Source organism: Trichomonas vaginalis, chromosome VI (assembly GCF_026262505.1).
Source record: "Trichomonas vaginalis G3 chromosome VI, whole genome shotgun sequence".
NCBI classification, from domain to species: Eukaryota; Parabasalia; order Trichomonadida; family Trichomonadidae; genus Trichomonas; species Trichomonas vaginalis.
In genome coordinates, this window is record NC_067208.1 from 8,147,858 (window position 1) to 8,172,848 (window position 24,991).

At 33.2% G+C, this 24,991-nt stretch overlaps 14 protein-coding genes and 3 pseudogenes across 17 annotated transcripts, besides 4 other annotated features; 10 read left to right on the top strand and 7 right to left on the bottom strand.

Moving 5' to 3' along the window:
• Window positions 1-353: 353 nt before the first annotated feature.
• TVAGG3_0827100 (uncharacterized protein) lies at window positions 354-695 on the top strand (the record flags this gene model as incomplete). Its single annotated transcript, XM_001315520.1, has 1 exon — window positions 354-695. One exon carries the CDS (start codon window positions 354-356, stop codon window positions 693-695), a length of 342 nt encoding a protein of 113 aa, XP_001315555.1.
• Window positions 696-3,875: 3,180 nt separating this feature from the next.
• TVAGG3_0827110 (DNA repair/RNA processing CPSF family) lies at window positions 3,876-6,857 on the top strand (the record flags this gene model as incomplete). Its single annotated transcript, XM_001315519.1, has 1 exon — window positions 3,876-6,857. One exon carries the CDS (start codon window positions 3,876-3,878, stop codon window positions 6,855-6,857), a length of 2,982 nt encoding a protein of 993 aa, XP_001315554.1.
• Window positions 6,858-7,248: 391 nt separating this feature from the next.
• Window positions 7,249-8,290: a mobile genetic element.
• Window positions 8,291-8,351: 61 nt separating this feature from the next.
• Window positions 8,352-24,991: part of a mobile genetic element that runs on past the window's edge.
• Window positions 8,769-11,829, top strand: TVAGG3_0827140 (protein of unknown function, DUF4106 family; the record flags this gene model as incomplete). The annotated part of the gene is made up of 1 exon (XM_051248320.1): window positions 8,769-11,829. A coding segment is annotated over one exon (3,061 nt), but the record flags the coding sequence as incomplete, so codon positions are not given.
• On the top strand, window positions 12,145-12,907 carry TVAGG3_0827150 (uncharacterized protein; the record flags this gene model as incomplete). Its single annotated transcript, XM_051248321.1, has 1 exon — window positions 12,145-12,907. A coding segment is annotated over one exon (763 nt), but the record flags the coding sequence as incomplete, so codon positions are not given.
• Window positions 13,037-13,619, top strand: TVAGG3_0827160 (annotated as a pseudogene). Its single transcript has one exon. A coding segment is annotated over exon 1 (583 nt).
• Window positions 13,859-15,155: a mobile genetic element.
• Window positions 13,955-15,075, top strand: TVAGG3_0827180 (annotated as a pseudogene). Its single transcript has one exon. A coding segment is annotated over exon 1 (1,121 nt).
• Window positions 15,424-15,957, top strand: TVAGG3_0827190 (protein of unknown function, DUF4106 family; the record flags this gene model as incomplete). The annotated part of the gene is made up of 1 exon (XM_051248322.1): window positions 15,424-15,957. One exon carries the CDS (start codon window positions 15,424-15,426, stop codon window positions 15,955-15,957), a length of 534 nt encoding a protein of 177 aa, XP_051083797.1.
• TVAGG3_0827200 lies at window positions 16,919-17,052 on the bottom strand (annotated as a pseudogene). The gene has a single exon. A coding segment is annotated over exon 1 (134 nt).
• Window positions 17,751-18,023, top strand: TVAGG3_0827210 (Poxvirus D5 protein-like family; the record flags this gene model as incomplete). Its single annotated transcript, XM_051248323.1, has 1 exon — window positions 17,751-18,023. The coding sequence occupies one exon, from the start codon at window positions 17,751-17,753 to the stop codon at window positions 18,021-18,023; it is 273 nt and encodes a 90-aa protein (XP_051083798.1).
• On the top strand, window positions 18,092-18,478 carry TVAGG3_0827220 (protein of unknown function, DUF4108 family; the record flags this gene model as incomplete). Its single annotated transcript, XM_051248324.1, has 1 exon — window positions 18,092-18,478. A coding segment is annotated over one exon (387 nt), but the record flags the coding sequence as incomplete, so codon positions are not given.
• Window positions 18,495-18,947, bottom strand: TVAGG3_0827230 (uncharacterized protein; the record flags this gene model as incomplete). The annotated part of the gene is made up of 1 exon (XM_051248325.1): window positions 18,495-18,947. The coding sequence occupies one exon, from the start codon at window positions 18,945-18,947 to the stop codon at window positions 18,495-18,497; it is 453 nt and encodes a 150-aa protein (XP_051083800.1).
• TVAGG3_0827240 (protein of unknown function, DUF4106 family) lies at window positions 18,984-19,856 on the top strand (the record flags this gene model as incomplete). Its single annotated transcript, XM_051248326.1, has 1 exon — window positions 18,984-19,856. One exon carries the CDS (start codon window positions 18,984-18,986, stop codon window positions 19,854-19,856), a length of 873 nt encoding a protein of 290 aa, XP_051083801.1.
• TVAGG3_0827250 (KilA, N-terminal/APSES-type HTH, DNA-binding family) lies at window positions 20,185-20,436 on the bottom strand (the record flags this gene model as incomplete). Its single annotated transcript, XM_051248327.1, has 1 exon — window positions 20,185-20,436. One exon carries the CDS (start codon window positions 20,434-20,436, stop codon window positions 20,185-20,187), a length of 252 nt encoding a protein of 83 aa, XP_051083802.1.
• TVAGG3_0827260 (organellar and viral DNA polymerase type B) lies at window positions 20,781-21,101 on the bottom strand (the record flags this gene model as incomplete). Its single annotated transcript, XM_051248328.1, has 1 exon — window positions 20,781-21,101. The coding sequence occupies one exon, from the start codon at window positions 21,099-21,101 to the stop codon at window positions 20,781-20,783; it is 321 nt and encodes a 106-aa protein (XP_051083803.1).
• On the bottom strand, window positions 21,351-21,719 carry TVAGG3_0827270 (organellar and viral DNA polymerase type B; the record flags this gene model as incomplete). The annotated part of the gene is made up of 1 exon (XM_051248329.1): window positions 21,351-21,719. The coding sequence occupies one exon, from the start codon at window positions 21,717-21,719 to the stop codon at window positions 21,351-21,353; it is 369 nt and encodes a 122-aa protein (XP_051083804.1).
• TVAGG3_0827280 (uncharacterized protein) lies at window positions 22,271-22,585 on the bottom strand (the record flags this gene model as incomplete). Its single annotated transcript, XM_051248330.1, has 1 exon — window positions 22,271-22,585. The coding sequence occupies one exon, from the start codon at window positions 22,583-22,585 to the stop codon at window positions 22,271-22,273; it is 315 nt and encodes a 104-aa protein (XP_051083805.1).
• TVAGG3_0827290 (uncharacterized protein) lies at window positions 23,381-24,241 on the bottom strand (the record flags this gene model as incomplete). The annotated part of the gene is made up of 1 exon (XM_051248331.1): window positions 23,381-24,241. The coding sequence occupies one exon, from the start codon at window positions 24,239-24,241 to the stop codon at window positions 23,381-23,383; it is 861 nt and encodes a 286-aa protein (XP_051083806.1).
• Window positions 24,733-24,991: part of a mobile genetic element that runs on past the window's edge.

Consider the following 24,991-nt stretch of genomic DNA (forward strand, 5'->3'; position numbering starts at 1 on the left):
GACGGCCGATCTATCTACTTTAAATGTGATAGTTCCATTGTCCAATACCGAACATGTGGCTACAAATCAAAAACAAATTCTCATGGACAACATTCATATGTTTACTTAGATTATATGAAAGTTCTTTTTATGAATGCGGAAATTTAGAAAAATCTTATACGAATGGCTTTTATTATGGAAATATTGAAGTTAAATCAATCAATACAAGTTTCTTTGAAGCAAACTATGACCCAGGAATACTTCTATTTTATTCAACAAGTCTAAGTAACGTAATATATTCATCATTTTGTAACACAGCATTTTCGAAATAAATTATGGTAACTATCATTTTAATTTTTGTAATGTTTTAAATAATGAACACAAATCTTTCATTTGGATCATATATTCTTATTGAAAATTATACATTTCTTGGAAACACAGGACCAGGAAAAGAATTTTTTCAAGAATCTTCTGGTTCAATTACAGTTAAAGATCCTTTCTGTGACAGAATAATAAATAAAACAGGATCAGTTACACTAAATAATGTTGAAAATATATATTCTATTCATCACCTTTCTCACTTTTCAACATATCTATATGAAACAGAGTTTCCTATTTTAGATGTAAAGAAGAATATTATCACATATGATGAAATTGTTTATCATTATTCATATCGTCTCATGACTTCTCTTTGTGTTTATTTACTAAACTCATAAACATTATGTTTTTCTTAGGAATTAAGTGCGATATGCAAATAGTCCTTCATTTGCTAATGTATAGAAATGTTTTTGAATTTCAATACTGCCTTGGAGTATACAGTCTATCAATGTTGTATTGCTTGCAAAAGCATATTTACTTTCTTCAGATTCGGTTAATATTGTCCAAATCAGAACACAATAAGTCGATCTTTATTCATTCAACTCAGAAACACGAAGCAGAATTGATTCAAAGAAAAATATATCAATTGCAACATTTTTTGAAATGATAAATTATCGAAACCTTATTTCAATTTGCCACATTTTCAATAAATTTACCAACGAATGAATACCATCTGATCGTACTCAGTCGGAATATGATGTTTGGCAACAATTTTATGATTCCGATCCTGTTCCACAACCTGTTTCTAGAAAAAGTATTCAAGGAAGTTCCACGAAAAACGAGTGTTTCATCATTGAATGTTTGTTTATCTGTATTACCACTGAGAGTGCCATTTATTTTACGAACACAAGCAATAAATTTCTTAACTCATATTGTTCATTTAATAATTGCAGCAGTGATTCATATGGTGGATCTATCTACTTTAAGTGTGATAGTTCCATTGTCCAATACAGAATATGTGGCTATAAATCAAAAACAAACTCTGAAAATGGACTAGGTCATCATTCATTTGTTGAATTATCTAAAAATTCAAGTAATAAAAATTATCTTTATGAAAGTTCTTTTTATATATGCGGAAATTTAGAAAAATCTTATACAAATGGTCTTCAATATGGAAATATTGAAGTTAAATCAATCAATACAAGTTTTTGTGAAGCAGACTATGATTCAGGATTACTTCTAAGTGTTCCAACGAGTCTAAGTAACGTAACATATTCATCATTTTGTAACACAACATCAAATTTCGTAATTTTAGATATATATTATGGTAACTATAATTTTAAGTTTTGTAATGTTTTGAATAATGAACACAAAATATTTAAATATGGAACATTTTATGCAAGTGAATCAATTGTTGAGATTGAAAACTGTTCATTTCTTGGAAATACAGGACCAGGTTACGAATTTTATCAAAGATTTACAGGTTCAATTACGATTAAAGATTCTTTCTGCGACAGAATAAATAAAGCATATCAATCTGTCACACTAAACAATATTGAAAATATGTATTCTATTTGTAATCTCTCTCACTTTTCATCTTATCTGTGTGAAGCAAAGTTTCCTATTTTATTTAGAATGATAAAAAATAATATCATTAAATATGATGAAATTGTTTATCATTACTCATATCATTTCATTACTACTCTTTGTATCTTTTTACTGAACTCATAAACGTTATGTTTTTCTTTCAAATTGAGTGTGATATGTAAATAATGCGCCATTTGTCAATATATAGAGGTGTGTTTGAATTATAAAAAAAATGATAATGTCAAATTTATTTTAAGTTCTTAGACATGGATGAAATTGGTAGATGCGTTTATAGAGGACACTTCGAGACACATCTTTGCTGCATTGAAGATTACATTGACTACATCAAGAATATGACTGATTTAGACTTAGCTGATTTCGTCTCACAATGGGGCAACGCTGACTAAAATAATTAATATTGTTTTTAATTTCATCATTTAACTGAATTTTTTATTATTAAATTGGCTTGAATTTCAAAATAAAGCATATTCAATGATGATTACTGGTTTAACTTGGGTTATATTTATGATTGTGCCACAAGACACAACTCCCATAGAAATTTTCTCCAATAAATATATATTCTGTTTAATGATGAAGGAAAATAATTATTAATTAATATGTTAATTTCATATGCACTCAATTACAATGAATTTATGGAATATGGCTCAATGTTAATAAAAATTGCAGAACTCTACTTTTCTTATATTTCCCCAATTTGATATATCGGCTTTTGAATTTTTTGTCACTTTTTGAATAAATTTACCAACGAATGAATACCATCTGATCGTACTCAGTCGGAATATGATGTTTGGCAACAATTTTATGATTCCGATCCTGTTCCACAACCTGTTTCTAGAAAAAGTATTCAAGGAAGTTCCACGAAAAACGAGTGTTTCATCATTGAATGTTTGTTTATCTGTATTACCACTGAGAGTGCCATTTATTTTACGAACACAAGCAATAAATTTCTTAACTCATATTGTTCATTTAATAATTGCAGCAGTGATTCATATGGTGGATCTATCTACTTTAAGTGTGATAGTTCCATTGTCCAATACAGAATATGTGGCTATAAATCAAAAACAAACTCTGAAAATGGACTAGGTCATCATTCATATGTTGAATTAGTAAAAAATTCAAGTAATAAAAATTATCTTTATGAAAGTTCTTTTTATGAATGTGGAAATTTAGAAAAGCGAGGAATAAATTATATTTGGTATGGAATTATTGAAGTTAAATCAATCAATACAAGTTTCTGTGAAGCAGTATATGACTCTGGAATACTTCTAAATCAACCAACAAGTCTAAGTAATTTATTATATTCATCATTTTGTAACACAACATCAAATTATTTAATTTTAGAATTAGATAGTGGTAACTATGATTTTCATTTTTGTAATGTTTTGAATAATAATCATAAATATTCTGATTATGGAACATTTTATGCAGGTGGACCATCTGTTCTTATTGAAAACTGTTCATTTCTTGGAAATTCAGGACCAGGAGTAGAATTTTATCAAAAAAGAATTGGTTCAATTACAATTATTGATTCTTTCTGTGACAGAAAAGATAAAACAAGATATGCAATTGCACTAAATAATGTTCAAACTTTATATTCCATTCATAATCTTTTACACTTTTCATCATATCTCTGTGAAGCAGAGTTTCCTCTTTTAGTGATACAAAACAGTTTTATCACATCATATCATCTCTTTACTTATCATTGCATTGTTTTATTGAACTCTTAAGCATTAAGTTTTTCTTTCAAAATGAGCGTGGGAATCAAATAACACACCATTCTCGTTTTATTGTTTTAATAAACACTTAACTATTAGGTTTTTCTTTCAAATTGAGTGTATTATGCAAATAATTTGCCATTCACTAATGCAGTGCGATGTATTTGAATTATAAGACACAATGAATATATTTTTATGAATATTGAATATATAATTTATGAATTGCAATTGTCAAAATTTATTTTTGTAAAAAAAATGGAATATGGAGTTTTATCATCAACAATAAAGCAGTCTGCGAATGTTGTATTGCTTGCAAAAGCACATTTACTTTCTTCAGACTCAGATGATATTGTCCAAATCAGAACACACTCAGTCGATCTTTATTCATTCAACTCAGAAACACGAAACATCGAATTAGAGAGCTCTGCTCCAATCCAAAATACAATTATTAGTGCACATATTGTCACAAATTGCGACTGGTCCACAGATCGCGTTGCTTTTGTCACCTCAGATTTTTCATTTACCTTACTTTGGTTCGAAAACGACGAAATCACTACACTCACATCTACCGAATTACGTCATGAAGGTATTAAGCCTACAATATTCTCACCAATCATTAGTTCAGGTGGTAAATACGTCTTCGTTTCTCTTTATCCAACATCATTATTCTTAATTACGATAGGCGATGCACTTACAGTCAAAGAAATCCATTTTACATCATTTATTCCGATTCGAATGCATTACTACGAAAATCACTTATTTTTCTTCACAGACAATCACAAATTACAATCAGTTGATATTGAATCATTCGATAATAGTACTATTGGATACAACGACGACATTCTGAAATCATATGAAGAATTTACTGACAAAGAAGTTTTGTTTTGTTTTCAATACATATCTATTGTTGAAGAAAATACAATCAAAGTTTACGAATATTCAGATAATTCGTTCAAAATTCATCAACAAATTCCAAACGATCATAAAGAAAACATCACATTTATCAACATCACTGACACCGGATATTTCATTGGAACAAAAGATCATATTTATTACAAAACAAGTTCAGATCATCCAGAAAAATTTATTTCTATTTTTTCACCAATTAATTGCATTGTATTAAGAGATAATTTTATTTTAGCACATCAAAAGTACGAACAAACAAGTCTCACAGATTTAAACAGTTTAACAATCAATCGAACATCGAAAGATCTCAGTTATCTTACCAATGTTTTTAAGTTCAATGATTCCGTCACATCATCCGATTCATTAATTGTTTCTTCATCAAGAAATCCAAGCGAACTTGTTTTCTATGGTGAAGGCAACAAAATCGAAATCATCGAAGAAGGTAACTCATCAGAACGGCGAAACATCGAAAAAGTTTTTGTCATTGATGATTCAGACTATGTTTTTACTGGTGATAGTTTTACTGAATTCAATCATCAAGATAAATACGAATCTTTTTGTTGTGACAAACGAACTAAAAGTATTAGTCAAGAAATCCAAGTTACCGAAGATTGCATTAAAACATCAACCATTTCTGTTGATGGTTTAGAAATCCAGAACTCAATCATTTACAACGATATTGTTGTTTTTAGTTCACCAGGTTCATATGTTGTCAAAATCTACGAATATCGAAACAAAAATGAAATTCACCTTAAACGAGAAATCGATGTTTGTGGTGAACCAAGTTGTTTTATAGTTTTTGGAAATAATCTTTTTGTCTCCACATGGTCCAACAATAGTGTTTGTGTTTATAACATCGACAGTGGTGAACTTATTTGTAGTCTTTCATCTCCTGTCTCATCTCCATATGTCATTCGTTCTCTTTTATATGATGAAAATAAGTCTGAATTGTTTATTGGTACTAGCAGTGGCTATTTGATTACATGCAAATACAAAGATCAATGTTTTGATACAGACTCCGTCAAATCCATACGAATTTCATTTTCACCATTATCATTGACATATTTACCTCATCATCATTCTATTTTTGTTTTTTCAACCGAAAAATCAGGCATCTGTGAAATAAATGAAGAAAACAAACTTGATTTCTACAAGAGTGATCTCTTTGGTATCACAAATGCAGAATATTTCAATGATTCACTTATCATGATCAAAGAAGATGGAACATACATGATTGGAAAAATCTCGGATACAAGAGAATTGGTTGAATACAAGAGATTTACAGTTGACGGTTTTGTAAAGTCAATAAATCTTCTTGAAGACAGAACAATTGTTTTATTGTCAGTTGAAAACGCAGATAGTTTTGCATTATCATTCTACAATCCGTATAATTTTGTTTTACAAAGAAAAGTTGTCCAAAAGATCCCTAATTTCGTGCCAAATGATATGAAAACAGTTGCTTTAAACGGTCACAATTATATCGTTGTGGCTGGCGGTTTGACAAAAGGTGATAAGAAAGGTGACAGTTATTTCTATGAATATACTGAATCATCTTTAGTGAAAATCACTAATATGCAGTTCGATTTCGATGTAACAAGTGTTTCTTATTCGAACAAAAAAGTGGTTTTCGCAAGTGGATCATCTTTGTACGTTATTAACGTTTCTACCGATAATTCTGGCGGTTTGACACTTTCTCCTGAGAACAAACAAGAAGGAATGATGCTTTGTGTTGAACTGAAGTCATTCAATGAAGACCAGAATGACGAAAACAGCGAGACAGGCGGACTCTTTGTTTGGAGTGACATTTTCAAGAGTTGTGGAATATTTGATGCGAATACAAACCAAATTTGTCTTTCAAAGATTGACTACAACTCTAAACAGTTGACTTCATCTGAGTTCGTTGATGAGAACTCGGTTATTTCTTGCGATGTCTATGGTGGTGTTTATTACTTGAAACACCAACCAAGTGATGATTCAAGTGATGACAACAAATCATTAGTCACGAAATCTCTTTTCAGTTTAGGAGAGTTTGTCACGAAAATAATGAAATGGAGACCATCTAAGCCTGTTGATAACATCTACAAGACATTTGTTGTTTCAACAATAAATGGAGGATTACATTTATTGTGTTTGTGTCCGAAAGAAATTGTTTCTGAAATCCAGAAGAAGATGGATGAAGAAACAGTTTCATTCTCTGCTTTGACGCCTTACTATTGCAATGAAAAGTCATTCAACTATGCGAATGTTGATGAAATCGAAGACGAAAATTTATCCCAGCAATCCAAAGATATCATCAACTGGATGAACTCATTCAAAGTTGATTACATGTAAATAAAAATCGTATTTTATTTCAATACATTCTTTTTGAAACATACACAATAGCTGAATCTTGAGATTAACAATAGTGTGCATGAAAACAGAAAGAGAACTTATTTAAGAAGCAAGAGAACAAAGAAAAATCAGAAATATAAAGCTACTTTATTATTTATTATTAAATTTAATTTAAACTTCAGTTACCTTTGATAGTTTTTTCAAGTATGTGTATGGAAAATGATGAGTCTCTGGATAAATTGAACTTGCATCCTTTGCAGCTGAGATTTCTCCAAAAGTGCTAGGATGAAATTTTTGTTTTCATTGCGGACATCAAATTTCTTTGTTATTATGGCAGATTTCATTGTTTTAGGATTAAAAATGTCTAAAAAGTATCATTTGATTTATTTAAGGGTGCACCCGTATGTACGTTTATTTGAGAGGAGGAGGATTACCCTCTCAATTTTGAGGGATTCGTTAGTTTATTTTCTCGATGAATATGCAATAAAATTTGATTTTTACCTTATCAATATACTTCATATAATATACACATGTTCATGTAAAAACTTTTTTCCAAAATCCTCAGGAATTAAGGGATTTTTGAATTTTAAGAATTTTTTTCGAATTTTTTCGAAAAAAAAATATTTTCAGAACAGCCTTAACGGCTAAGATTTAGGAACAATGTTAAGTATCAAAAAGAAAGGAGGTCTGATATAGACAACATATATCGTTGAAGGTTGAAAAAATCTCTAATATTTGAGCCCAAAATTTCAAATTTTAATTTTTTGAAAAAAGAGGCCACCCGTATGTACGTTTATTTGAGAGGAGGAGGATTATATTTTTGAAAGGGTGAAACATTATGAATATGTTAATTATATAATAATATGTATTATTATAAAAAAGAAAAAATAAAGCACGTGAAAATTTTTCTTTCTTGATTTTTTTACAAAATCTACTTAGAATTATGCAAAATATGACTAAATAATTATAAATTTCAAGTTAAATTTTAATTTTGATAAATAATTTAAATTTCAAAATATCAAGTTCAGTTCGACTATGTATGTAGTAATTCCTCAATAAAGTGCCAAAACCCTATTAAAATATATGAACATTTTCAACATTTTAATGTTTTTATTTAAAAATTTGATGGAATATGAGCTTCAAACAATTATTATGTAAATAAAAATAATTAAATATATGTATTTATTCGTATTACAACCGTAGTAAGTCGATTCTTCCTTTCTTCTACTGAGGTTTGAATTTGATTTCGAATTGTAAAGAGATTCAAAGGGAAAATACTAGCGGATAAAAACTACCTCCATGAAAGTGTCATAATGGAGTCAAGTTGTATTTTTTGATATTTTTTGCTTTTCGAGCCTAAATAGGTAGCCAAGATAATGCCTAAAAATAAGGTTCTAAATTCTGAAGTTTACATGATCCTCTCGTGTGCACCCTTAAAAATTAAACAAAAATTTAAATTCATCATAATGTTCTTGGTGTGTGCATGGAGCATGTAAATTAAAAAAAGGTAGTGGGGCTTCCAGGCGCGTTGCGCCCTCTAGCCCCGAAGATGTTTAGTATAAATGAAGTTTTTATTCGGAGGGCTTCCAGGCGCGTTGCGCCCTCTAGCCCATAAGAAATTTTTCCCAAGACCCAAGAGGAGGACCGAACCCCAGCCGACCAGCCGGTGACTTTTGTGTAGAGCACTCAAAATAGTATAACTTTGTCCGGACAAGTAAGGGTCTATCGTCGCTACAGGAAAAGTTACAGGCGTTCCAAAGAAGTATACTTTGAGAAGCCTTTTCCCCCTTATAGAATGAGATAGAACGGTTATTTTACAAAACTGACAACACTTTGACCGAGTAGTTTTTTGTGCTGAACAAAAAGTGTCATATAAACATCTGTCAAAAACCGTTTTTTACTTCACTTAAAATGCCACGTAAGCTACGTAAGAATATACGTAAGAGGAAGGGAGCATTGAAACATCCAATAGTAAAACTGACACCACAACAACAGTTGCAACAACAAATTATGAATGACCCCACTATGTTGCAACAAATGTCAAGCAACCCTATGCTTTTAAACCGAGTTATTGGTGCACAGAGTGGAGGTTTAAGAGCGGCACTTTTAGCGAAAATGGCAGGCTATGGTGGAGCTGCAGACGGAACAGCTTATAACCCTCAAAGTCAAATGAATTTGAGTTCACTCAAAAATCAAATAACAGATGTCAAAAAGTCAAACATAGACATACAGAAACAAATAAGTGAAAACGAAAAGAAACTAGAATATGACAGACACACAAAGAAACTCAATGAGTTAAACGTAGAGAAAAAGAAGAAAGAAGAACAACTGAAAGAACTAAGTACAGAGGAATATGCGAAAAAAGTGTCAGAAAAAGCAGCAGAAGTAGCAAAAATGGAACAAGATGTTATAAATTTGAAAAACCATACTACTCAATATAAAGTACTGAAAGATGAAGAGATAAAACAAAAAGCCATGAAGACATATATGGATAGCGATGAGTATAAAAAAGAAGTTGAAGCAAATGTAAAGGCAGAAAAACTTTTACAGTTGCAAAACCAAACCGTACAGTATGAAAACTTAGCACAAGAAAGTAAAAATAACGACGCAGCCATGCAAAAGGCAATGAAAAGCGCAGATATTATAAAAGCTAATAATGACTGGTTAGATGCCCAAGCCAACGCTAAAGCAGCCCAACTTATAGGGTCAATAAGGACAAAAATACAAGCGGATGAAGACAGTTCAAATGAAGCTTTAATGAATGCTGACTTTAAGAATGCCTTCGAAGCTCTTCATAGTAAGGTGAAACTAGTGAACGACTTCTCATCTGGAAAGAAACTGAAGTCTGAAGGTTTCGACAAAGAGTTAAGAGAAGTAGCACAAAATATGACGAAAATAACAGATGCAGCAACGAGACAGGCAGTTCAAAGTGCCTATGACGCCGTTAGAGCAACCGTTGTGGAAAGTCAAGAAAAAGAGTTACAACAGACCAAAACAGACCTAGTAAATGCTTTCTTAAAAACGAAAAGTCAGGTAGGACATTATGCTGCAGATGGAACATATGTGCCAGCTGGTGGAACTTATATACCACCAAACCCTCCAAGAGAAGCACCTGCACCAGGACTACCTAAAACATTTACATCGTCACATGGACACAGACACAGGCATGCACCAAAACCAACACAACAACCAACAGTTCAAAATCCAGCACCACAACAACAACCAAAACCAACAGTTCAAAATCCAGCACCACAACAACAACCAAAACCAACAGTTCAAAATCCAGCACAGCAATCAACAGTTCAAAATCCAGCACAACAACCACAAACGGAGCAAAGACACAAAAGAAGTAGAGAAAAAGGAAACCAAGAATTCTTAAAAATGCTTAAGGAAGATTATGGTTACCCAGATACTCTTGACTTTAGTGACAGATATAAAGAAGCTATTAGAAAGTTCAAGGAAGGAAATACTGACCCGAACCTATTTAGCTTTATGGTTGAGCATCAAATCGGATATAATCTCAAACCTGGAAAATACAAGCTCGCTAAGGGATATGATTTAATAGCATATCATCCAAATGACATGAATGAATTTACTCCGAGATATTTGATGTCAGAGCTAAATGATAATTCAACTCTCTTCATGAAACGCGTAAAAAATAGAGACGGAACGAAAGAAGAAAGGTTTATGAGTCCGGATGACTTAGATAGGGAACTTGTTAAAAACGGTCTCGGAATATATGAAATGCCAGCAGATGAGGTACAAGAAACTCCACAGGAAGAAGTTCAGATACAACCAGACATGGAAGAAATAGTTCAGCAACAACAGCTAGAAGAGCCTGAAGGAAACAAACAAGTCCCTCCTTTGGAAACTAACTTCCCAGAACTAGATGAAGATTTGGAACAGCCGAAAAATCTTGACCCTCAACAAGTGTATGCGGAGAATATGGAATCTTTCCAAGAGTCTAAGAAAAATTCGGCTGACATAGTAGAAGAATATCGAAAAATGTTCACCGACATACAAAGGACTCCAACATCAGATGAAAATATTCAGCATAGAATGGAAGTACTGAAAGAAAATGTACGCAAATACAATAATCCTTTTTACTTACGACCATATAACGTTCAATCTTTGGCTGAACTCGGTGAAAATAAAAGGTTAAATTTCAACAAAACATATAGAAATGAAACATTGTTTAAAGTTCATTCAGAACCTAACCAATATGGAAAAAAACCTACTTTTGTTTCTGCAGACTATGGAACTACAATGAGATGGGGTCATAAAGCTAATCCGGATAGGTGGTTCATAAACTTACAACCTCAATTCCAAGAAGTTGTAGACGCAATGGAAGTGAATGGTGAACCAGATATAACGGGTATTTTCAGCGCGGCTTTAATGCCATTGAAAGATATGAAAGATGCAGATATTTTGGACCAGTATGAAATGAACATGGCTGATGGAAATATAACACCTGACGTTCTAGAACATTTATCTCAAAGAACTACACAGAACCATAGAGATGGTATATTTGGTGAAGAGTTTAGAAAGAAAGTTAGGGAGAGAGAAGGAAGAGAACTTATTGTACATGACCTTGCAAACGAAAGTTTGCAAAATGTCATAAAAACTTACTTTGCAGACAATGAACTGAGAAGGGATGAATATTTAAGAAAACTCAAATGGACAGTACCAAATGAAATGTTAGTATTGAAAAACATGTTCCTTGACAAAATAAAACCAACTACAGAAATAAATGACGCAAGACTGAAACATTGGGTAAAAGCTTTCCCATTCACAAAAGATATTATTGGTAACATGGAAAGAAAACCAGAATGGCTACAAAAACATATATTTGGAAACGAGCTTATTCCATATGGACAAGCTCTGTTTGAAGAGCTTGAACCGGAAACTCAGGAAAGAGTCATGCAAACAATACGCGAAGACTCAAATACAAACTATGACAAAATCTTTCTAGGATATAGGTTACCTGAGATGGGCGACCAGAGCCCAAAGGCAAAAAGGACATGGAAAATTTACAACATACTAGGTGAACATGAGGCAAAGATGCAACAACTTGAAGCAGAGGGCAAGTTACCAAAGCGACACCAAAGAAGAAGAGAAGAGTAGAACAAAGTGAAAGTAGTGAAGAAGTAACTTCATCTAGTGAAAGTAGTGGCAATGAAGGAAAAAGAAGAGTTAAAAACTCAGTCAGGAAGAAAGTAAAGCTTGGTCCGAGTGGGTTCTATTATGATATATAAATCCAACTATTCTATATTTTTACCCATATGAAATGTACGCCGCTCAGAATATAACGCCAACAGTTTTGGATGCCATGAACGGAAATGTTTCCGAATGGTATAACGAATGCGACAATGCCATTAGAAGGTCAGAAATAGTTCCTGGAACTTACGAATATACAACTGCTGTTTCTTATGGAAACGTAGGTGAGTTTGGAGAAGGTTCTTCAACAACAGTAGATATTGCTTGCGACAGGTTTCATATTATTTCTATTGACAACTCATTCTTATACGTGGAACAAGACATTGAAATAAAACCTTCTGCCAAGTTGTCTGACAAGAAAGGTTGCAATGGAATTTTCTATGTCGGATACCAATATGCTCCAGAAGTTTTCATGGGATATAAGATATATTCTAACTCTGACTTAGTTCAAACAGTAACATGGGCAAACTATGAATGGTTCGCTTTGAGAAACTCAGTACAACCACAAGCTAGAGAACAAACAGACCAGTATGCAACTATTGAGAAAATAAGAAGACTTGACCCTAACGTTCCAGGAGTTTATGTTAACCTTTCTGGTTCAGATGGAACTGCTGCCACTAAAGTAAAACTGAAACTTAGAGTTCCTTTGTCATCTTTCCTCATCTTCAGGTTTTTAAGATACTTGCCAAACTGGGCAGGAAAAATTTCTATCGAACTTACTCCAAGCAAAAATAACTTAGTCATTGCACCAACACAAGACCCATTCAGCATTACTGTAGCTGGAACTGGTGGAGCCAAGTTCTGTGACTTTTGCAAAGACAAAGTTGACTTAGACTTTGGTTTCTCAAACCTCAACACTGAAGTAAACTATTATTTCAATGCTGCTGGAACTGCTTGGGACCCAGTTAAGTTCACATGCGAACAGTTGATGCAAGAGAATAGAAAGCAGACTTGCAGTCTATATGTTGGACCCAGATATTTCAAATGCTTTAGCTGCCAAATATATTGCAGTTCCACTTATGTTCCCTATACACCAAATATCTGTCAAAGACTTTGCAGGTGAAGTTGGAAACCAAAATCCAGGAGCCGAAGGTGCAAGAACAGATATTGCTTTAACAACTGCAATGAAACATGCAGATACTATGTTTGTACTGTTCAGACGAACTATAAATGACTATTCTTGTTTCTACAACCCTGGTATTAAATATCATAAAACATAGATGGCAAATATTATCCAAGAGAAGAATATTCTACAGTTGAGGATATGAGGTCATACAACTTGACATTAGATGCTATGAACTTTAACAACAACTTCACAACAACCATTAACCCTGAAATGCAAAGTTCTATTATGCCATATGTGAAAGTATGGACTCATACAGGAGGTCAAAAAACTCAATATACAAATGGAGACCGTTCAAACTTTTGGCCTGGCATTCCATTTGCTGACTCAGAAGACTTTATGGGTGGTATTTCAACTGTTGGTACAGTTCAAATACAATATACTGGTGACAGAGACGGTCCAGATGAATTGAGAGCAAAGAAGTTTACAAAACCAATAGCACTTTTCACGGAAGATGCTCTTTTGAAGATTCGTTCGATGAAACCTGCTGGGGCTCCTCAGATTGGCATAACGACAGCTTCCATCGAGCAGATTTTGGCAGCAGGTCAGTAAGTTGTTCTTGAACTGACTTCTTCCGTCAAATATTGACAGTACGCCAGTTTTGACATAATATTGTAAGATAAACTTTCCTTTAGTAATATCGGTCAGTTTTGAAGTTATATAGGGTGTCCAAAGGTGCGTTTAGCACAGCGCTCTATATGAGACTATTAAAGGAGATATATGCTGATTATAAATATATAATAAAAAATATGAATATATGTATATGATGAGTATGTTGTATTTTGGCGCCATGCCGGGATATAAAATAAATTTTGAGACAAGAGGCGGTTTCGCGGGAAATTTTGGCGGGATTTTTTTTCATTTTTTTAATGAATCATAAAGAAAACATCCTCACTCTTGCAAAAAAATGCAAAGATTGTAAAAAAATCTACGAGACATTGGTAAAATGCTTCGGTATGGATGCTCCTAGCTATTCCACTGTAACGTATCATGTTAGATGTATCACTTCATGAACAAAAAGCGCCAATCATAAAAATTGACAAAAAAATCGCCGGATCAAAGAAAAATCAAAGCAATTCTTCAAGCGCTAGATGAAGCCAAGAGCATCACTCAGAAGGATAGAGGAGATGACAAAGATACCACGTACAACAGTCAGTTATTATCTGCACAATTATTTGAACTACAAACTAGCGTATACACGTTGGGTTCCGCACAACCTTAATTCAGTTCAAAAAAAATCTAGAGTCCAATCTTCGAAAGAGCTCCTCTCTATATTGGGTGCGTATCAATCCAAGAAGTTTCGCTTTTTAGTAACAGGGGACGAGTCTTGGTTTCAATATGCAACAGAAGCCGAAATCATGTGGATCCCGAAGGATAAAAATCCGCAAACATTCCCGAAGAAAAAATTGACACACCAATGATGATGTTGTCGGTTTTTGGGGCGTGAATGGCATCATCGCAATTGATATTCTTCAAAAACCTAAATACGATGAATGCTCAGTATCTAATTGACAATGTTCTTACTCAAATTATCAATTCTGATGAGTTTGAGAAATCCAAACAACAAAAAACAAAAGTTTGCAATTCATTTTGATAATTCAAGAGTTCACAAAAGTATAAGGTAATGAATTACTGGTGGAAAACAATGTCAAAGTTGTTCCAAACCCAATTTATTCACCTGATATGCACCCTCTGACTTTTATTTATTCGGCACGCTAAAAAAGAGCTGAAGGACGCGAATTCGCGAGTCCAGATGATCTTGAAAATTTTGTAAGAGAGCAATTTGAGCAATTTTCTCATGATAATTTAAAGCGTGTCTTTCAAGCCTGAATCGATCGCTGCGAACGCGTGATTGAATCCAATGGTGATTATATTTAAATAAACTTTATATATATGTAACTTGTTTATTTCTATTCGCAGTATTCAGGTTTGTGCTAAACACACCTTTGGACACCCTATATTTTTGTCTGCTTCAAGAACTTTCACCATTTCAGTTATACCAACTTTCTTTGCTTTATGAAAATATTTTGGTTCAGCAAATATTGCTATTCTATAACATTTTCCATTGTTTGTGTAAAGAACTATTCTGTCAATGTATTTGTTTTGTTTGTGAGTATAAACTTTGTTCTGCTTCAATTCAATAAGATATCCGAATACGTCCATCTTTTTATTCTAAGTAAAATGTCATTTCCGAAAAATAGAAGCGTAAGTGTTTCAAAAGGTTTAATGGCGGTGGCAGATGTGAAGTTAAATTCACCAACTCAAACAAACAGTCAAAGTGTTATTGTCAATGTCAAAGACAGAGATGTTGAAGTGGGGAAACCATACGAAGACGAAGATGGTATAACAATTGTTCCTGTAAAAGAACCAACATATCCTGAAGTTAACAGAAACTTAAGTTCTGTTGCAGATATTCGAAACGACTACCAACAACTGAAAGACAAACTTCAAACTCAGGAGAAGATTTGTCAAGCTTTAAGTATAATGTTAAACTTGGTCGAACACAACCCTGTAAAAGTGAACTCATATGTCATTGCACCTCATGAAGTTTTGAAAGAACTATTGAAACTTTTGACAGAGGCAGACGATATAAACATCAAAGAAATAGAACCCGACATTGGTTGCTGTGGTGTTTCATATAATGTCATTGACAAGATATACGTTATGAAAGGAGGTGAAACGTTGAACTTAAAATATAGTTTCCCAGACGTTATAAAAATATTTGACGACCACAACATTTCATTAAAGTTTATTTGCTAAGTAAATGCAGAAGACATAATGGTTTATACTATTACGACTAAAAACCCTGAGTCATATAATTCTATAACAACAAACTTACAAAGTCCTCAAGGACGATATTGTAAACTAACCTTAAACACAATGACGACTAAAGCCTGTTTTGCTCTTTTGACACCAGAAGACTTTATTGTTGTGAATGGTAAAAAATACTCCTTTGAAGATACTTACTCAGATATACCACCAACAGGTTTTGTTGACTTATTTAATACTTTAAGTACGGGTGTAACATGTGCTGCAACTAGAGCAGGTTTCATTATGTTTGGATGTCCGACTGAGTTTACTATAAACGATATGAGCTATAATACAAAACTTATTTCTGGTTTTTACTACCAACAGTTTCCTATAACAGGAAAAGGTGTCATACAAGGAATGTCTATTCCATTGACATTAAGCACACCAATCTTATATATTGTTTCAAACTTAGGTTCAAAGTGTTATTCGAATGTCGACAGAAACTATTATGACCAAAAGATACTTATGCGTATAAACAATACTTTCTCTGCTGGTTTGCCTATTGTTCATTCGAATGCAGAATTTTCAACCTTAGTGAACTCAAACACTTTGGCAAGTATAACGTTGACATTAGTTGACGCAAACTTTGTTCCTGTAAAACTTTTATGTCCTATGTATTTGTCAATGACGGCAGAAAGTTTCGAATTGGAAGATGCAACTGGTGAAAGTATTGTATTACAAGAACAACTTCAACAACAAATAGCTCAAGAACAACAAATGCAACAAATGGAACAACAAAGTCAAGAATAAAAAAATAATATTTTTTTATTTTTATAAAAATGTACAGAATAGATGTTTCAGATTTTTATGACTTCCAAGCATTCAGAAATATGTGTCCATTTAGAGACTATAACAAAGCAGTCGAGAATTTGAAACGTTTAGTCATTTATGTTGACTCTGCCCCAGAATGTTATGTCATGAAAGAATGGGATGTTGTCTTTAACAAACCAAGAGCAACAATAGTGTCTGAACAAGAATGTAGACAGAAACTTAAGAAAATAAAAGTTGTACAAGTTGGAATGAAGATGTTAGATGCTTGGGATATCTTATTGTCAAAGTTAGAAGATTTTTCAGTTCGAGGTATAAAGTTCTATACACCTTCTCCAAACTTCTATTCTATCTTCACTGGATATAAATATGAACAAGTAGAATGGAAACACAGTATTATAGAAGCTTGGTTAGACCATGTCAAAGAAATTATATGCAATGGAAACGAAAGAGTCTATGAGTATATCTTATGTTGGTTTGCAAATATCTTACAACATCCAAGTGCTAAAAATGAAACTGCTCTCATTATAATTGGAAAACAAGGAACAGGTAAGAACACATTCTTTACAGATATCTTATGCAAACTGTTAGAAGGTTATTCGAATCCGAATATGACAAACTTAGAAAACATCTGTGGCAAGTTTAACTCCTCAATAGAGAATATGAAACTTATAGTTTGCAATGAACTTCAAAGTATAGATACAACAAAAGTTTTGAACTCAGATGCTTTGAAGAGTCTTATAACAGACAAAGTTGGAGTTGTTGAAAGAAAGTATAAAGACCAAAGAGTTTGTGAAAATGTTGCAAACTTCATTATGGTTTCAAACAATGCTGTTCCGATGAAGTTAGAAAGTTCTGACAGAAGATATGTAGTTGTCAGAACGTCAGATTCTCATATGCAAGATACAGAATATTTTGACGACTTAGCAGAAACTTTGACATCTGACTTTTACAACCACTTGTTCTCATATTTCATGACATTAGATATTTCTAAGTTCAATCCAAGACAAATTCCACATACCGAAGAGAGACAAACATTGTTAGAAGCAAACAAGAGTGTATATGAACTGTTCATAGAAGAAAGCGACTTTGAGTGTTTAGATGAAAGGTCATTGTACGATTCGTATAAACAATATTGTCAAGAATATGGTTATATGGCAGCTTCTAAACGTACATTCTTGGCAAATGTCAAAAGTCTTTTAGATGTTCAGAATGGTGTATATACAAAGAAAATTTTTTCTGAGTAAATTTAAAAAAAATATTTTTTTATCCGATAGAAAAGATGGCAAAATTCATCTCAGTAAACAAGTACATGTCAGGACTTAAAGAAGAACTAGACCCATTCACATATTTGAATGTTTACTTCTACCATTTTGAAAAGTCTTCATTCAGCAAAGTTTGGAACATCGAACCAGTTAAGTTTGCTATTGTGACTAAAAATGGTGCGAAATTTGAAGACTTAGACATAGAAGGTTTGTTAACAGTCAAAGAAAGTTTTGACAGAAAGTTCTCAAACCTTAAAGAAGGCAAAGCATACAAACTTGTTATACCTTATGAACCAAAGAAGACAGACGACTATGAATATTATGAGTCTAAAGTTGTAGAAGTTCAAGGTAAATTGGGTAAAAAGATTTTAGAGTCTAAGCCAGTGTTTACTCCTAAAGAGGAAGAGAACATTGACATTGACCCAGAAATGTTCTAAAAATAAAATTTTATTTTTACATGTCAAATTTCTTTTTCTCTGGAACTGGTTCAGGTTCTTTCTTCTCTTCTTCTACTTTCTTTTCTTTCTTTTCTCTCTTCTTCTTTTCTGGTGGAGTTATGTCAAATTTGGCGCAACTATATTTCTGTAAAAGTTCTTTGTCCTTTAATAGCTCATCTATTCTGTTTTCTATTTCATCTTCAAGAACAGCGCATGTGTCTTCTTTGCATTCTAAGAACTTTTGTTGGACTTCATCTTTCCAATCGGCGTCATCTCTGTCAACAAGTCTGTCATTGACAAATTTTAAGACTGCTCTTTGTAATGTTTTATGGTTCTTGTCATATTCCCAGAAACAGAACTTTAGAACAAATTCACCTTTCTTGTTTACATTATGTAAGATTTTATGGTCGACAGATGTTTTGCTGTCAAAAAGTTTGTCTCGAATATAGATAGCGAAATCGCTAGACATTTTCTAAAAGATAAAAATTTTAATTTTTCTAAAAATATGTTAGAAAAAAAGTTTGCTGACATTGACAAGAAATTTGAGAATGTTTTAAACAAGAACAAGAGGAAGTTAGAAAATGCTCAGATAAAGCCTATACATGACAAATTCTTATTTGCTCAGAATGGTATAACAGGTCTAATTGCACCACCTGGGTCGGGTAAGACTTTCACTTATCTTAAAATGGCTGCACAACAACAAGAACTAGATGAGAAGAACCCATTCTATGAGTTAGTAGTCATTTGTAGTACTTCTGGTCAATTTGACCAAACCGTCAATTCGTTCAAAGATATTATAAAGAAGTCTAAGTTAGTATGTATAAAGGATACTGAGTTGTTAGATTGGATAAAGAAGTACCAAAGAAGAGTTTTGAAGTATAATGCTATAAATGAGTATATAAATTCTAAGTTCAAAGACCCTAATGAGGTAATGCAGAGAATATTAGAGAAGAAACACTTCAGAAACAAACAGAAAGAGATAGAATACATTTCGAAGAAATTGCAATCTTACGATTGGAAGACATACCCTCATAGGTGTCTTCTTATTTTAGATGATTTCGCCTCTCATCCTTTGTTAAAGAACAGAGAACAAGATATGTGTCGAATTCTTAAGAAGCTCAGACACTTTAACATCTCAGTTGTCATTTGTGTACAGACAGCAAAGAGTTTAAGTAAGGATGTAAAGAGAATACTTACTGACATTGTACTTTTCCCCGGATTGTCCGAAGACGATTTCATGGAACTTATGAAAGAGTCCATGGCAGGTAAGTTTGACAGACATGAACTATGGGAGAAGTACAAAGTCATACAAGACCCTCATACTTCTTTCAGAATTCATATCTACGCAAACAAAGTTCAAATTGTAAAAAGTCAATAAAAATAAAGAGTGCATCTACCCTACTTGTTTGAAGTTGTCAAAATACTCTGTTATTTTTTCTTTCAGTAGCGGTAAGTCTTCTTTGAAGGTAAAAATTGTACAACCTTTCATATCATAGTGTGTTTGAGGTAACGTATCTTGAACTATTTGTTTCACATCTTCATTTGGTGTCATTGAAATCGGTAAGTTTTCGCGATAGAACCAATTTCTGTCAGATTTGTAAATCTTAGCAAGGTCGTAAAAGCTTTTGTTGTTTCTTCTGACTAAATGCAACATAACCATATCTTTATCTTCTTCATTTTCCATCTCTTCAGTATAAATCATATACTTATAGTTCTTTTCCTCTCGTAGTCGAATTTTCAGCTTCATTTAATAGTTCAATAGTGCTTTGGTTCCTAAACCAGTCTTGTGGTTTCTTATTGTCGGGTGCAAAACATGCTGTCAAAATACTTTGCATTTGGTACATATTGTCTTTGACCGAACGAATGAGACGGAGTTGTTTGTTAAACTGAACCCACTCATATTCTTCATTTATAGCTTCATGGACTATAACTGTTGTTGTGTTCTCTGTTGTTGACATTACTGTCTTTACATACAAAATAAAAAAATAAATAAAAATAAAGCTAACTTTATTTTTTCTATCTTAAGGAAATTCATGATTTTTGTGCTGAATTCAATAAAAATATATTTTAGGGTAGATGGTTAGATCTAACCCGATATCTACCCTCATTTCTACCCCAGTTATTTTATAAACGTTTCACATGGTAAATGTTATTTTTTAAATTTTGTGAAAACTCAACGGTTTGACACATGCCCTAAAAATTATTTTACTCAGAATTTTGTTGCTGAATTCAATAAAAATATATTTTAGGGTAGATGGTTAGATCTAACCCGATATCTACCCTCATTTCTACCCCAGTTATTTTATAAACGTTTCACATGGTAAACGTTATGAATTCGTGAGACTCTAAACAGTTTTGTAGCTTCTATTTCTTCTTTTAGTACATCGAATGTTTTAACAATGCCGAAAGTTTCTTTATACTTCTTCTTGACATCAGATAGAAGGAAATCGTCAGCAGTTGGATAGTTTTTGTTCAGAAATTCTAACATGTTCATTTTATCTTCTACCGGCTTCTCTGCTTCTTTCTTTAAATCTGCATAGTCGTTTCGCATTCTTTCTATCTCTTTTACTGAATAGTTATATTTCCTAATTGCTGCTTTACATTTAGAACATTGCGGGTTCATTTTTGCGTTATATTCTGAAACCTTACCTGCTAAAACAACTAAGGCGTCAATGGTTTTCTTTAAATCTGAAGCAGTTGGTTTTATCTGTTCATTCCATACCTTACCTCTTCTATCTTTATCTCTTATCTGCCATACACATTTTGCAGCTAATGAAACAAAGTTGTCGTATGTCTTAAACTCCCCAGATTAATATATGTCAGAGATGTTCTTATATAACATGTCGCAATCTTTGTCCATAACTTTATGGTTTCAATGAAAACCAAGGAATTCATAATTTACCTTTCGTATGAACTTCTTTATTTCTACTGAGTCAGTTGCTTTGACTTCAATTTCGTCGAATTCAGGAATAGTTAGTTTTTGCTGCTGAATTTCAGGTAGTTTAGGCAAATGGTCGATGAGGTCCTCCATTTCATAAAGATACTGTTCATTTGTTTCATCTTTCGCACTACAGTCTAAATTACTTGTTAAAAGTTCTTGCTTTATCTTCTGGATTTCTGTTTCAAAAGTATATGAAGAAGGAATGAAGCTTTTCATTTCTACTAACATAGATGTTGGATTCATGACTAACGAGTTTGGTGCTGTTGTTTGAATTGTTGTTGTGCCGATTGTTGAAATCATATCTTACATACAAAATAAAAAAATAAATAAAAATAAAACTAACTTTATTTTTTCTATCTTAAGGAAATTCATGAAAATTCAAGAGGGTGAAAAAACAGGTGAAATCTCACCTCTTCACCTAAATTATATTTTTGCTGAATTCAGCAACAAAATGAACGAGGTCAGGATGTATGTAAATACCTTTGAATTCATTCATAACGCCCTTAGTAAGCTCATAAAATGCTTGTTTTGAGGTCGAGCCACTTTTGGCTCCACCGTATTCTTTCAACCAAAACTCAAGAATTTCCTGCATGAATTTTGTATAAAAAGCAACCGTCTGAATTCCGGCGGTTGCTATATTCTTCACAAAATGCCTTATAATACTCTTCCCAGGACTTATTTTCCAACAACTTTCTAAAGTCTTTCCTAAACTGACTGACTGACTGACGGCACAAAGTGGCTTAACGAAAACATTAATATATAAAATTCATGAAAATTCATGAGGGTAGAAATCGGGTTAGATCTAACCATCTACCCTAAATTATATTTTTTGGTCCGGGAACAACTTTCTCTCAATTGGAGCTGTAGCATACTCTTTGCGTAAGCGGTTCAGACCTTCTTCGAACTCTTGGTCTCTCTTGGACTGAGATTGGAATTGGAATTGGAATTGCTGGGGCAGGGTTTTGCATAAACAACCAAGGGTTGGGGAAGTAAGGCATAGGCTGAGGAGGGTAGTTCGGGAAGCCTTGTGGTGGGTAGTAACCTTGAGGTGGAAATTGGTAGTAATTCGGAGGTACTTGCTGGAACTGAGGTTGCTGAGGAGACTGTTGTGGTTCTTTAGGTTCCTCTGGTTTGGGAATGGACTCGGTTGGTGGGACGTCGGACATTCGTTTGTGGCTTAACCGTCGGACCACAACGATAAAAATCTCTGCTACTAGCAGTACTTTTACTGACAGTAGCAGTACTTTTACTGACAGTAGCAGTACTTTTTCTGACAGTAGCAGTACTTTTACTGACAGTAGCAGTACTTTTTCTGACAGTAGCAGTACTTTATCGTCGAAAACCCTCTCAAATTTTCCTTTTTTCTGCTCCTAGCAGTACTTTTACTGACAGTAGCAGTACTTTTACTGACAGTAGCAGTACTTTTTCTGACAGTAGCAGTGCTTTTTCTGACAGTAGCAGTACTTTTACTGACAGTAGCAATGGTCGAAGTCGAACCTACCGACGAGGCAATTTACCTAATTGAAATTAACGAGCTTGTTAAAGACTTCCTCAGGCAGAATGTAAAAGGCAAGCTTGTTAACGGTTGGATAACGGGAAGGGCTGCCTTGAATCTCGAGACTTCGACTGGAATTCCAATTCAAATACCAGACGGGACAGCCTACGACGACATAAAGCAAGCAAAGAAGGAAGCCATTATAAAGTTCTTTGCCAAGCGTCCTTGGATACTACTTCCAAACAGAGAGAACCCTTTCCCAAGAATGAACCAAATTCTCAAGGGTCTCCTTCACTTCTCTGGTCAACCATTCTACATAACCTGTGAAGGCGACATCCAACCAGTTCAGTAAACATCTCATTTTAACTTCACTTTTTTATGTTTTTTGTGAAAGTGTCAAAAATAAATTGTTTTCATGAGTTTTCTACGATGTTAGAAAAAATGTTATTTTCTAATATCTTCACATTCAATACTTTTTCAGCACTTTTCCGTAGTTATATATGAAAGACAATTCGAGATAAAAGTCATAGTACAATGGAATAATATGTTGTACACCATTTGTTGTGAACCAAACTTGAAAGTCAGAGAAACTGTTACTAGGTGGTTCGTAGAATTTAGAAGCAAAGTCATAAAGGTCCTTACCAATACATAGAAAACTATTGTTGCTTGAACTGAAACTTGCATGACACATAACATTTTGAGGGTCAAACACGTTTCTATAAACCATCAAATCTGCTGGTGGAAGTATAAATTTAAATGGACCATCTGGTGGTAATGGTTCGTTCTGGTTTAGTAACCGAAGAAATTGTGCCCAAGAACGTTTGTCTACTTCCCAAAATAAAAACTCTGTATCTCTTGGAGGGTTAATTTCAATCTTTTGAAATGAAACGGTGGAGTTCATCTTGTCATATTCTAGTTTCAGATAGTATGTTCCATTTAGTAAAGAGTCGTATTTTTTTTGAAATTCCCAATAATATTTGTTCATTTGAGTTTGAAAGTCATCTAGAGTTTTCTCAAGACTTTCGTCTGAACGAACTGTAAAGATTCTCATTTCGTCAAATTTGTCTATTAGACAATCAGGACCTTCATACTGCCCATGAAAATATACTGCGAACATAAATGCGTTAGTTCTATTTGAAAACAAAACTCTTCTAAATCCTATTGCCTTTGCATCTGAAGGACTTTGAAGCCAACGAATTGGATAGTCAAACCTGTATGCTCGGGATGAAATTTCTTCATCTGAAATAGTCCTACCAGTATTTGTAAAGATATAGTCTAACGGTTTTGTATCTGCTACTTTTGTTCTTTGTTTTTCAACCTGAAGCATTTAATATATGTAAAAATATATTGTTTTAAAATGGTATGCCATTTCATATTTCTCATCTAACAAACAAGTTTCCTTCAACTTGAGGTTCACTAACAAACTCAGCGTACATTTCAAATAAAATTTAAAAAATGTCACTTTTTTAAAAATAAATTTTTTATTTCATGCAATGTTTTATTTCTGTGCCGTCTTCAAGTATGCCCCAATATTTCCTTTTCGATATTACATGAACTTCGGAAAATACCTTATCTAGCTTAAAACAGCCCATCTTTTCACCGACCATTCCCATTTCAATGAGTTTGTTGTATCCTTCTTCGTTCGTCATGAGTGCGTCAATGTTCTCATAGTAAACCTTCACTTTGGATTTGACTTCGGAGAAGAATTTGTTGTAGTTGTCAAGGACTGCCTTTGCGAACTGAGGGTAAGACCAATGTTCGACAATAGGTTTTAATGTGGTTACTAAGCCACTTTGACCTTGAGTGAATTCGTACTTCTGTTGTAAACGAAAACGATAAAAACGGTTTGACAGTAAAGTGACACTTTACATGGCAAAAATAGAGCCTTACTTTTGAGATACTTGAGATTGAAACTGAATCTTATGAGGCGGTGATCTTGAATCACTACCTCATAAGGTTCAGTTTCATATAAAATTTGTTGCAATTTGTTATTCTTTTGCAATTATTTCTTATAAGATTTTACATCTTTTAGCGGGGAATGTTTGTTATCATGTATATATTATAAATATCTACACGA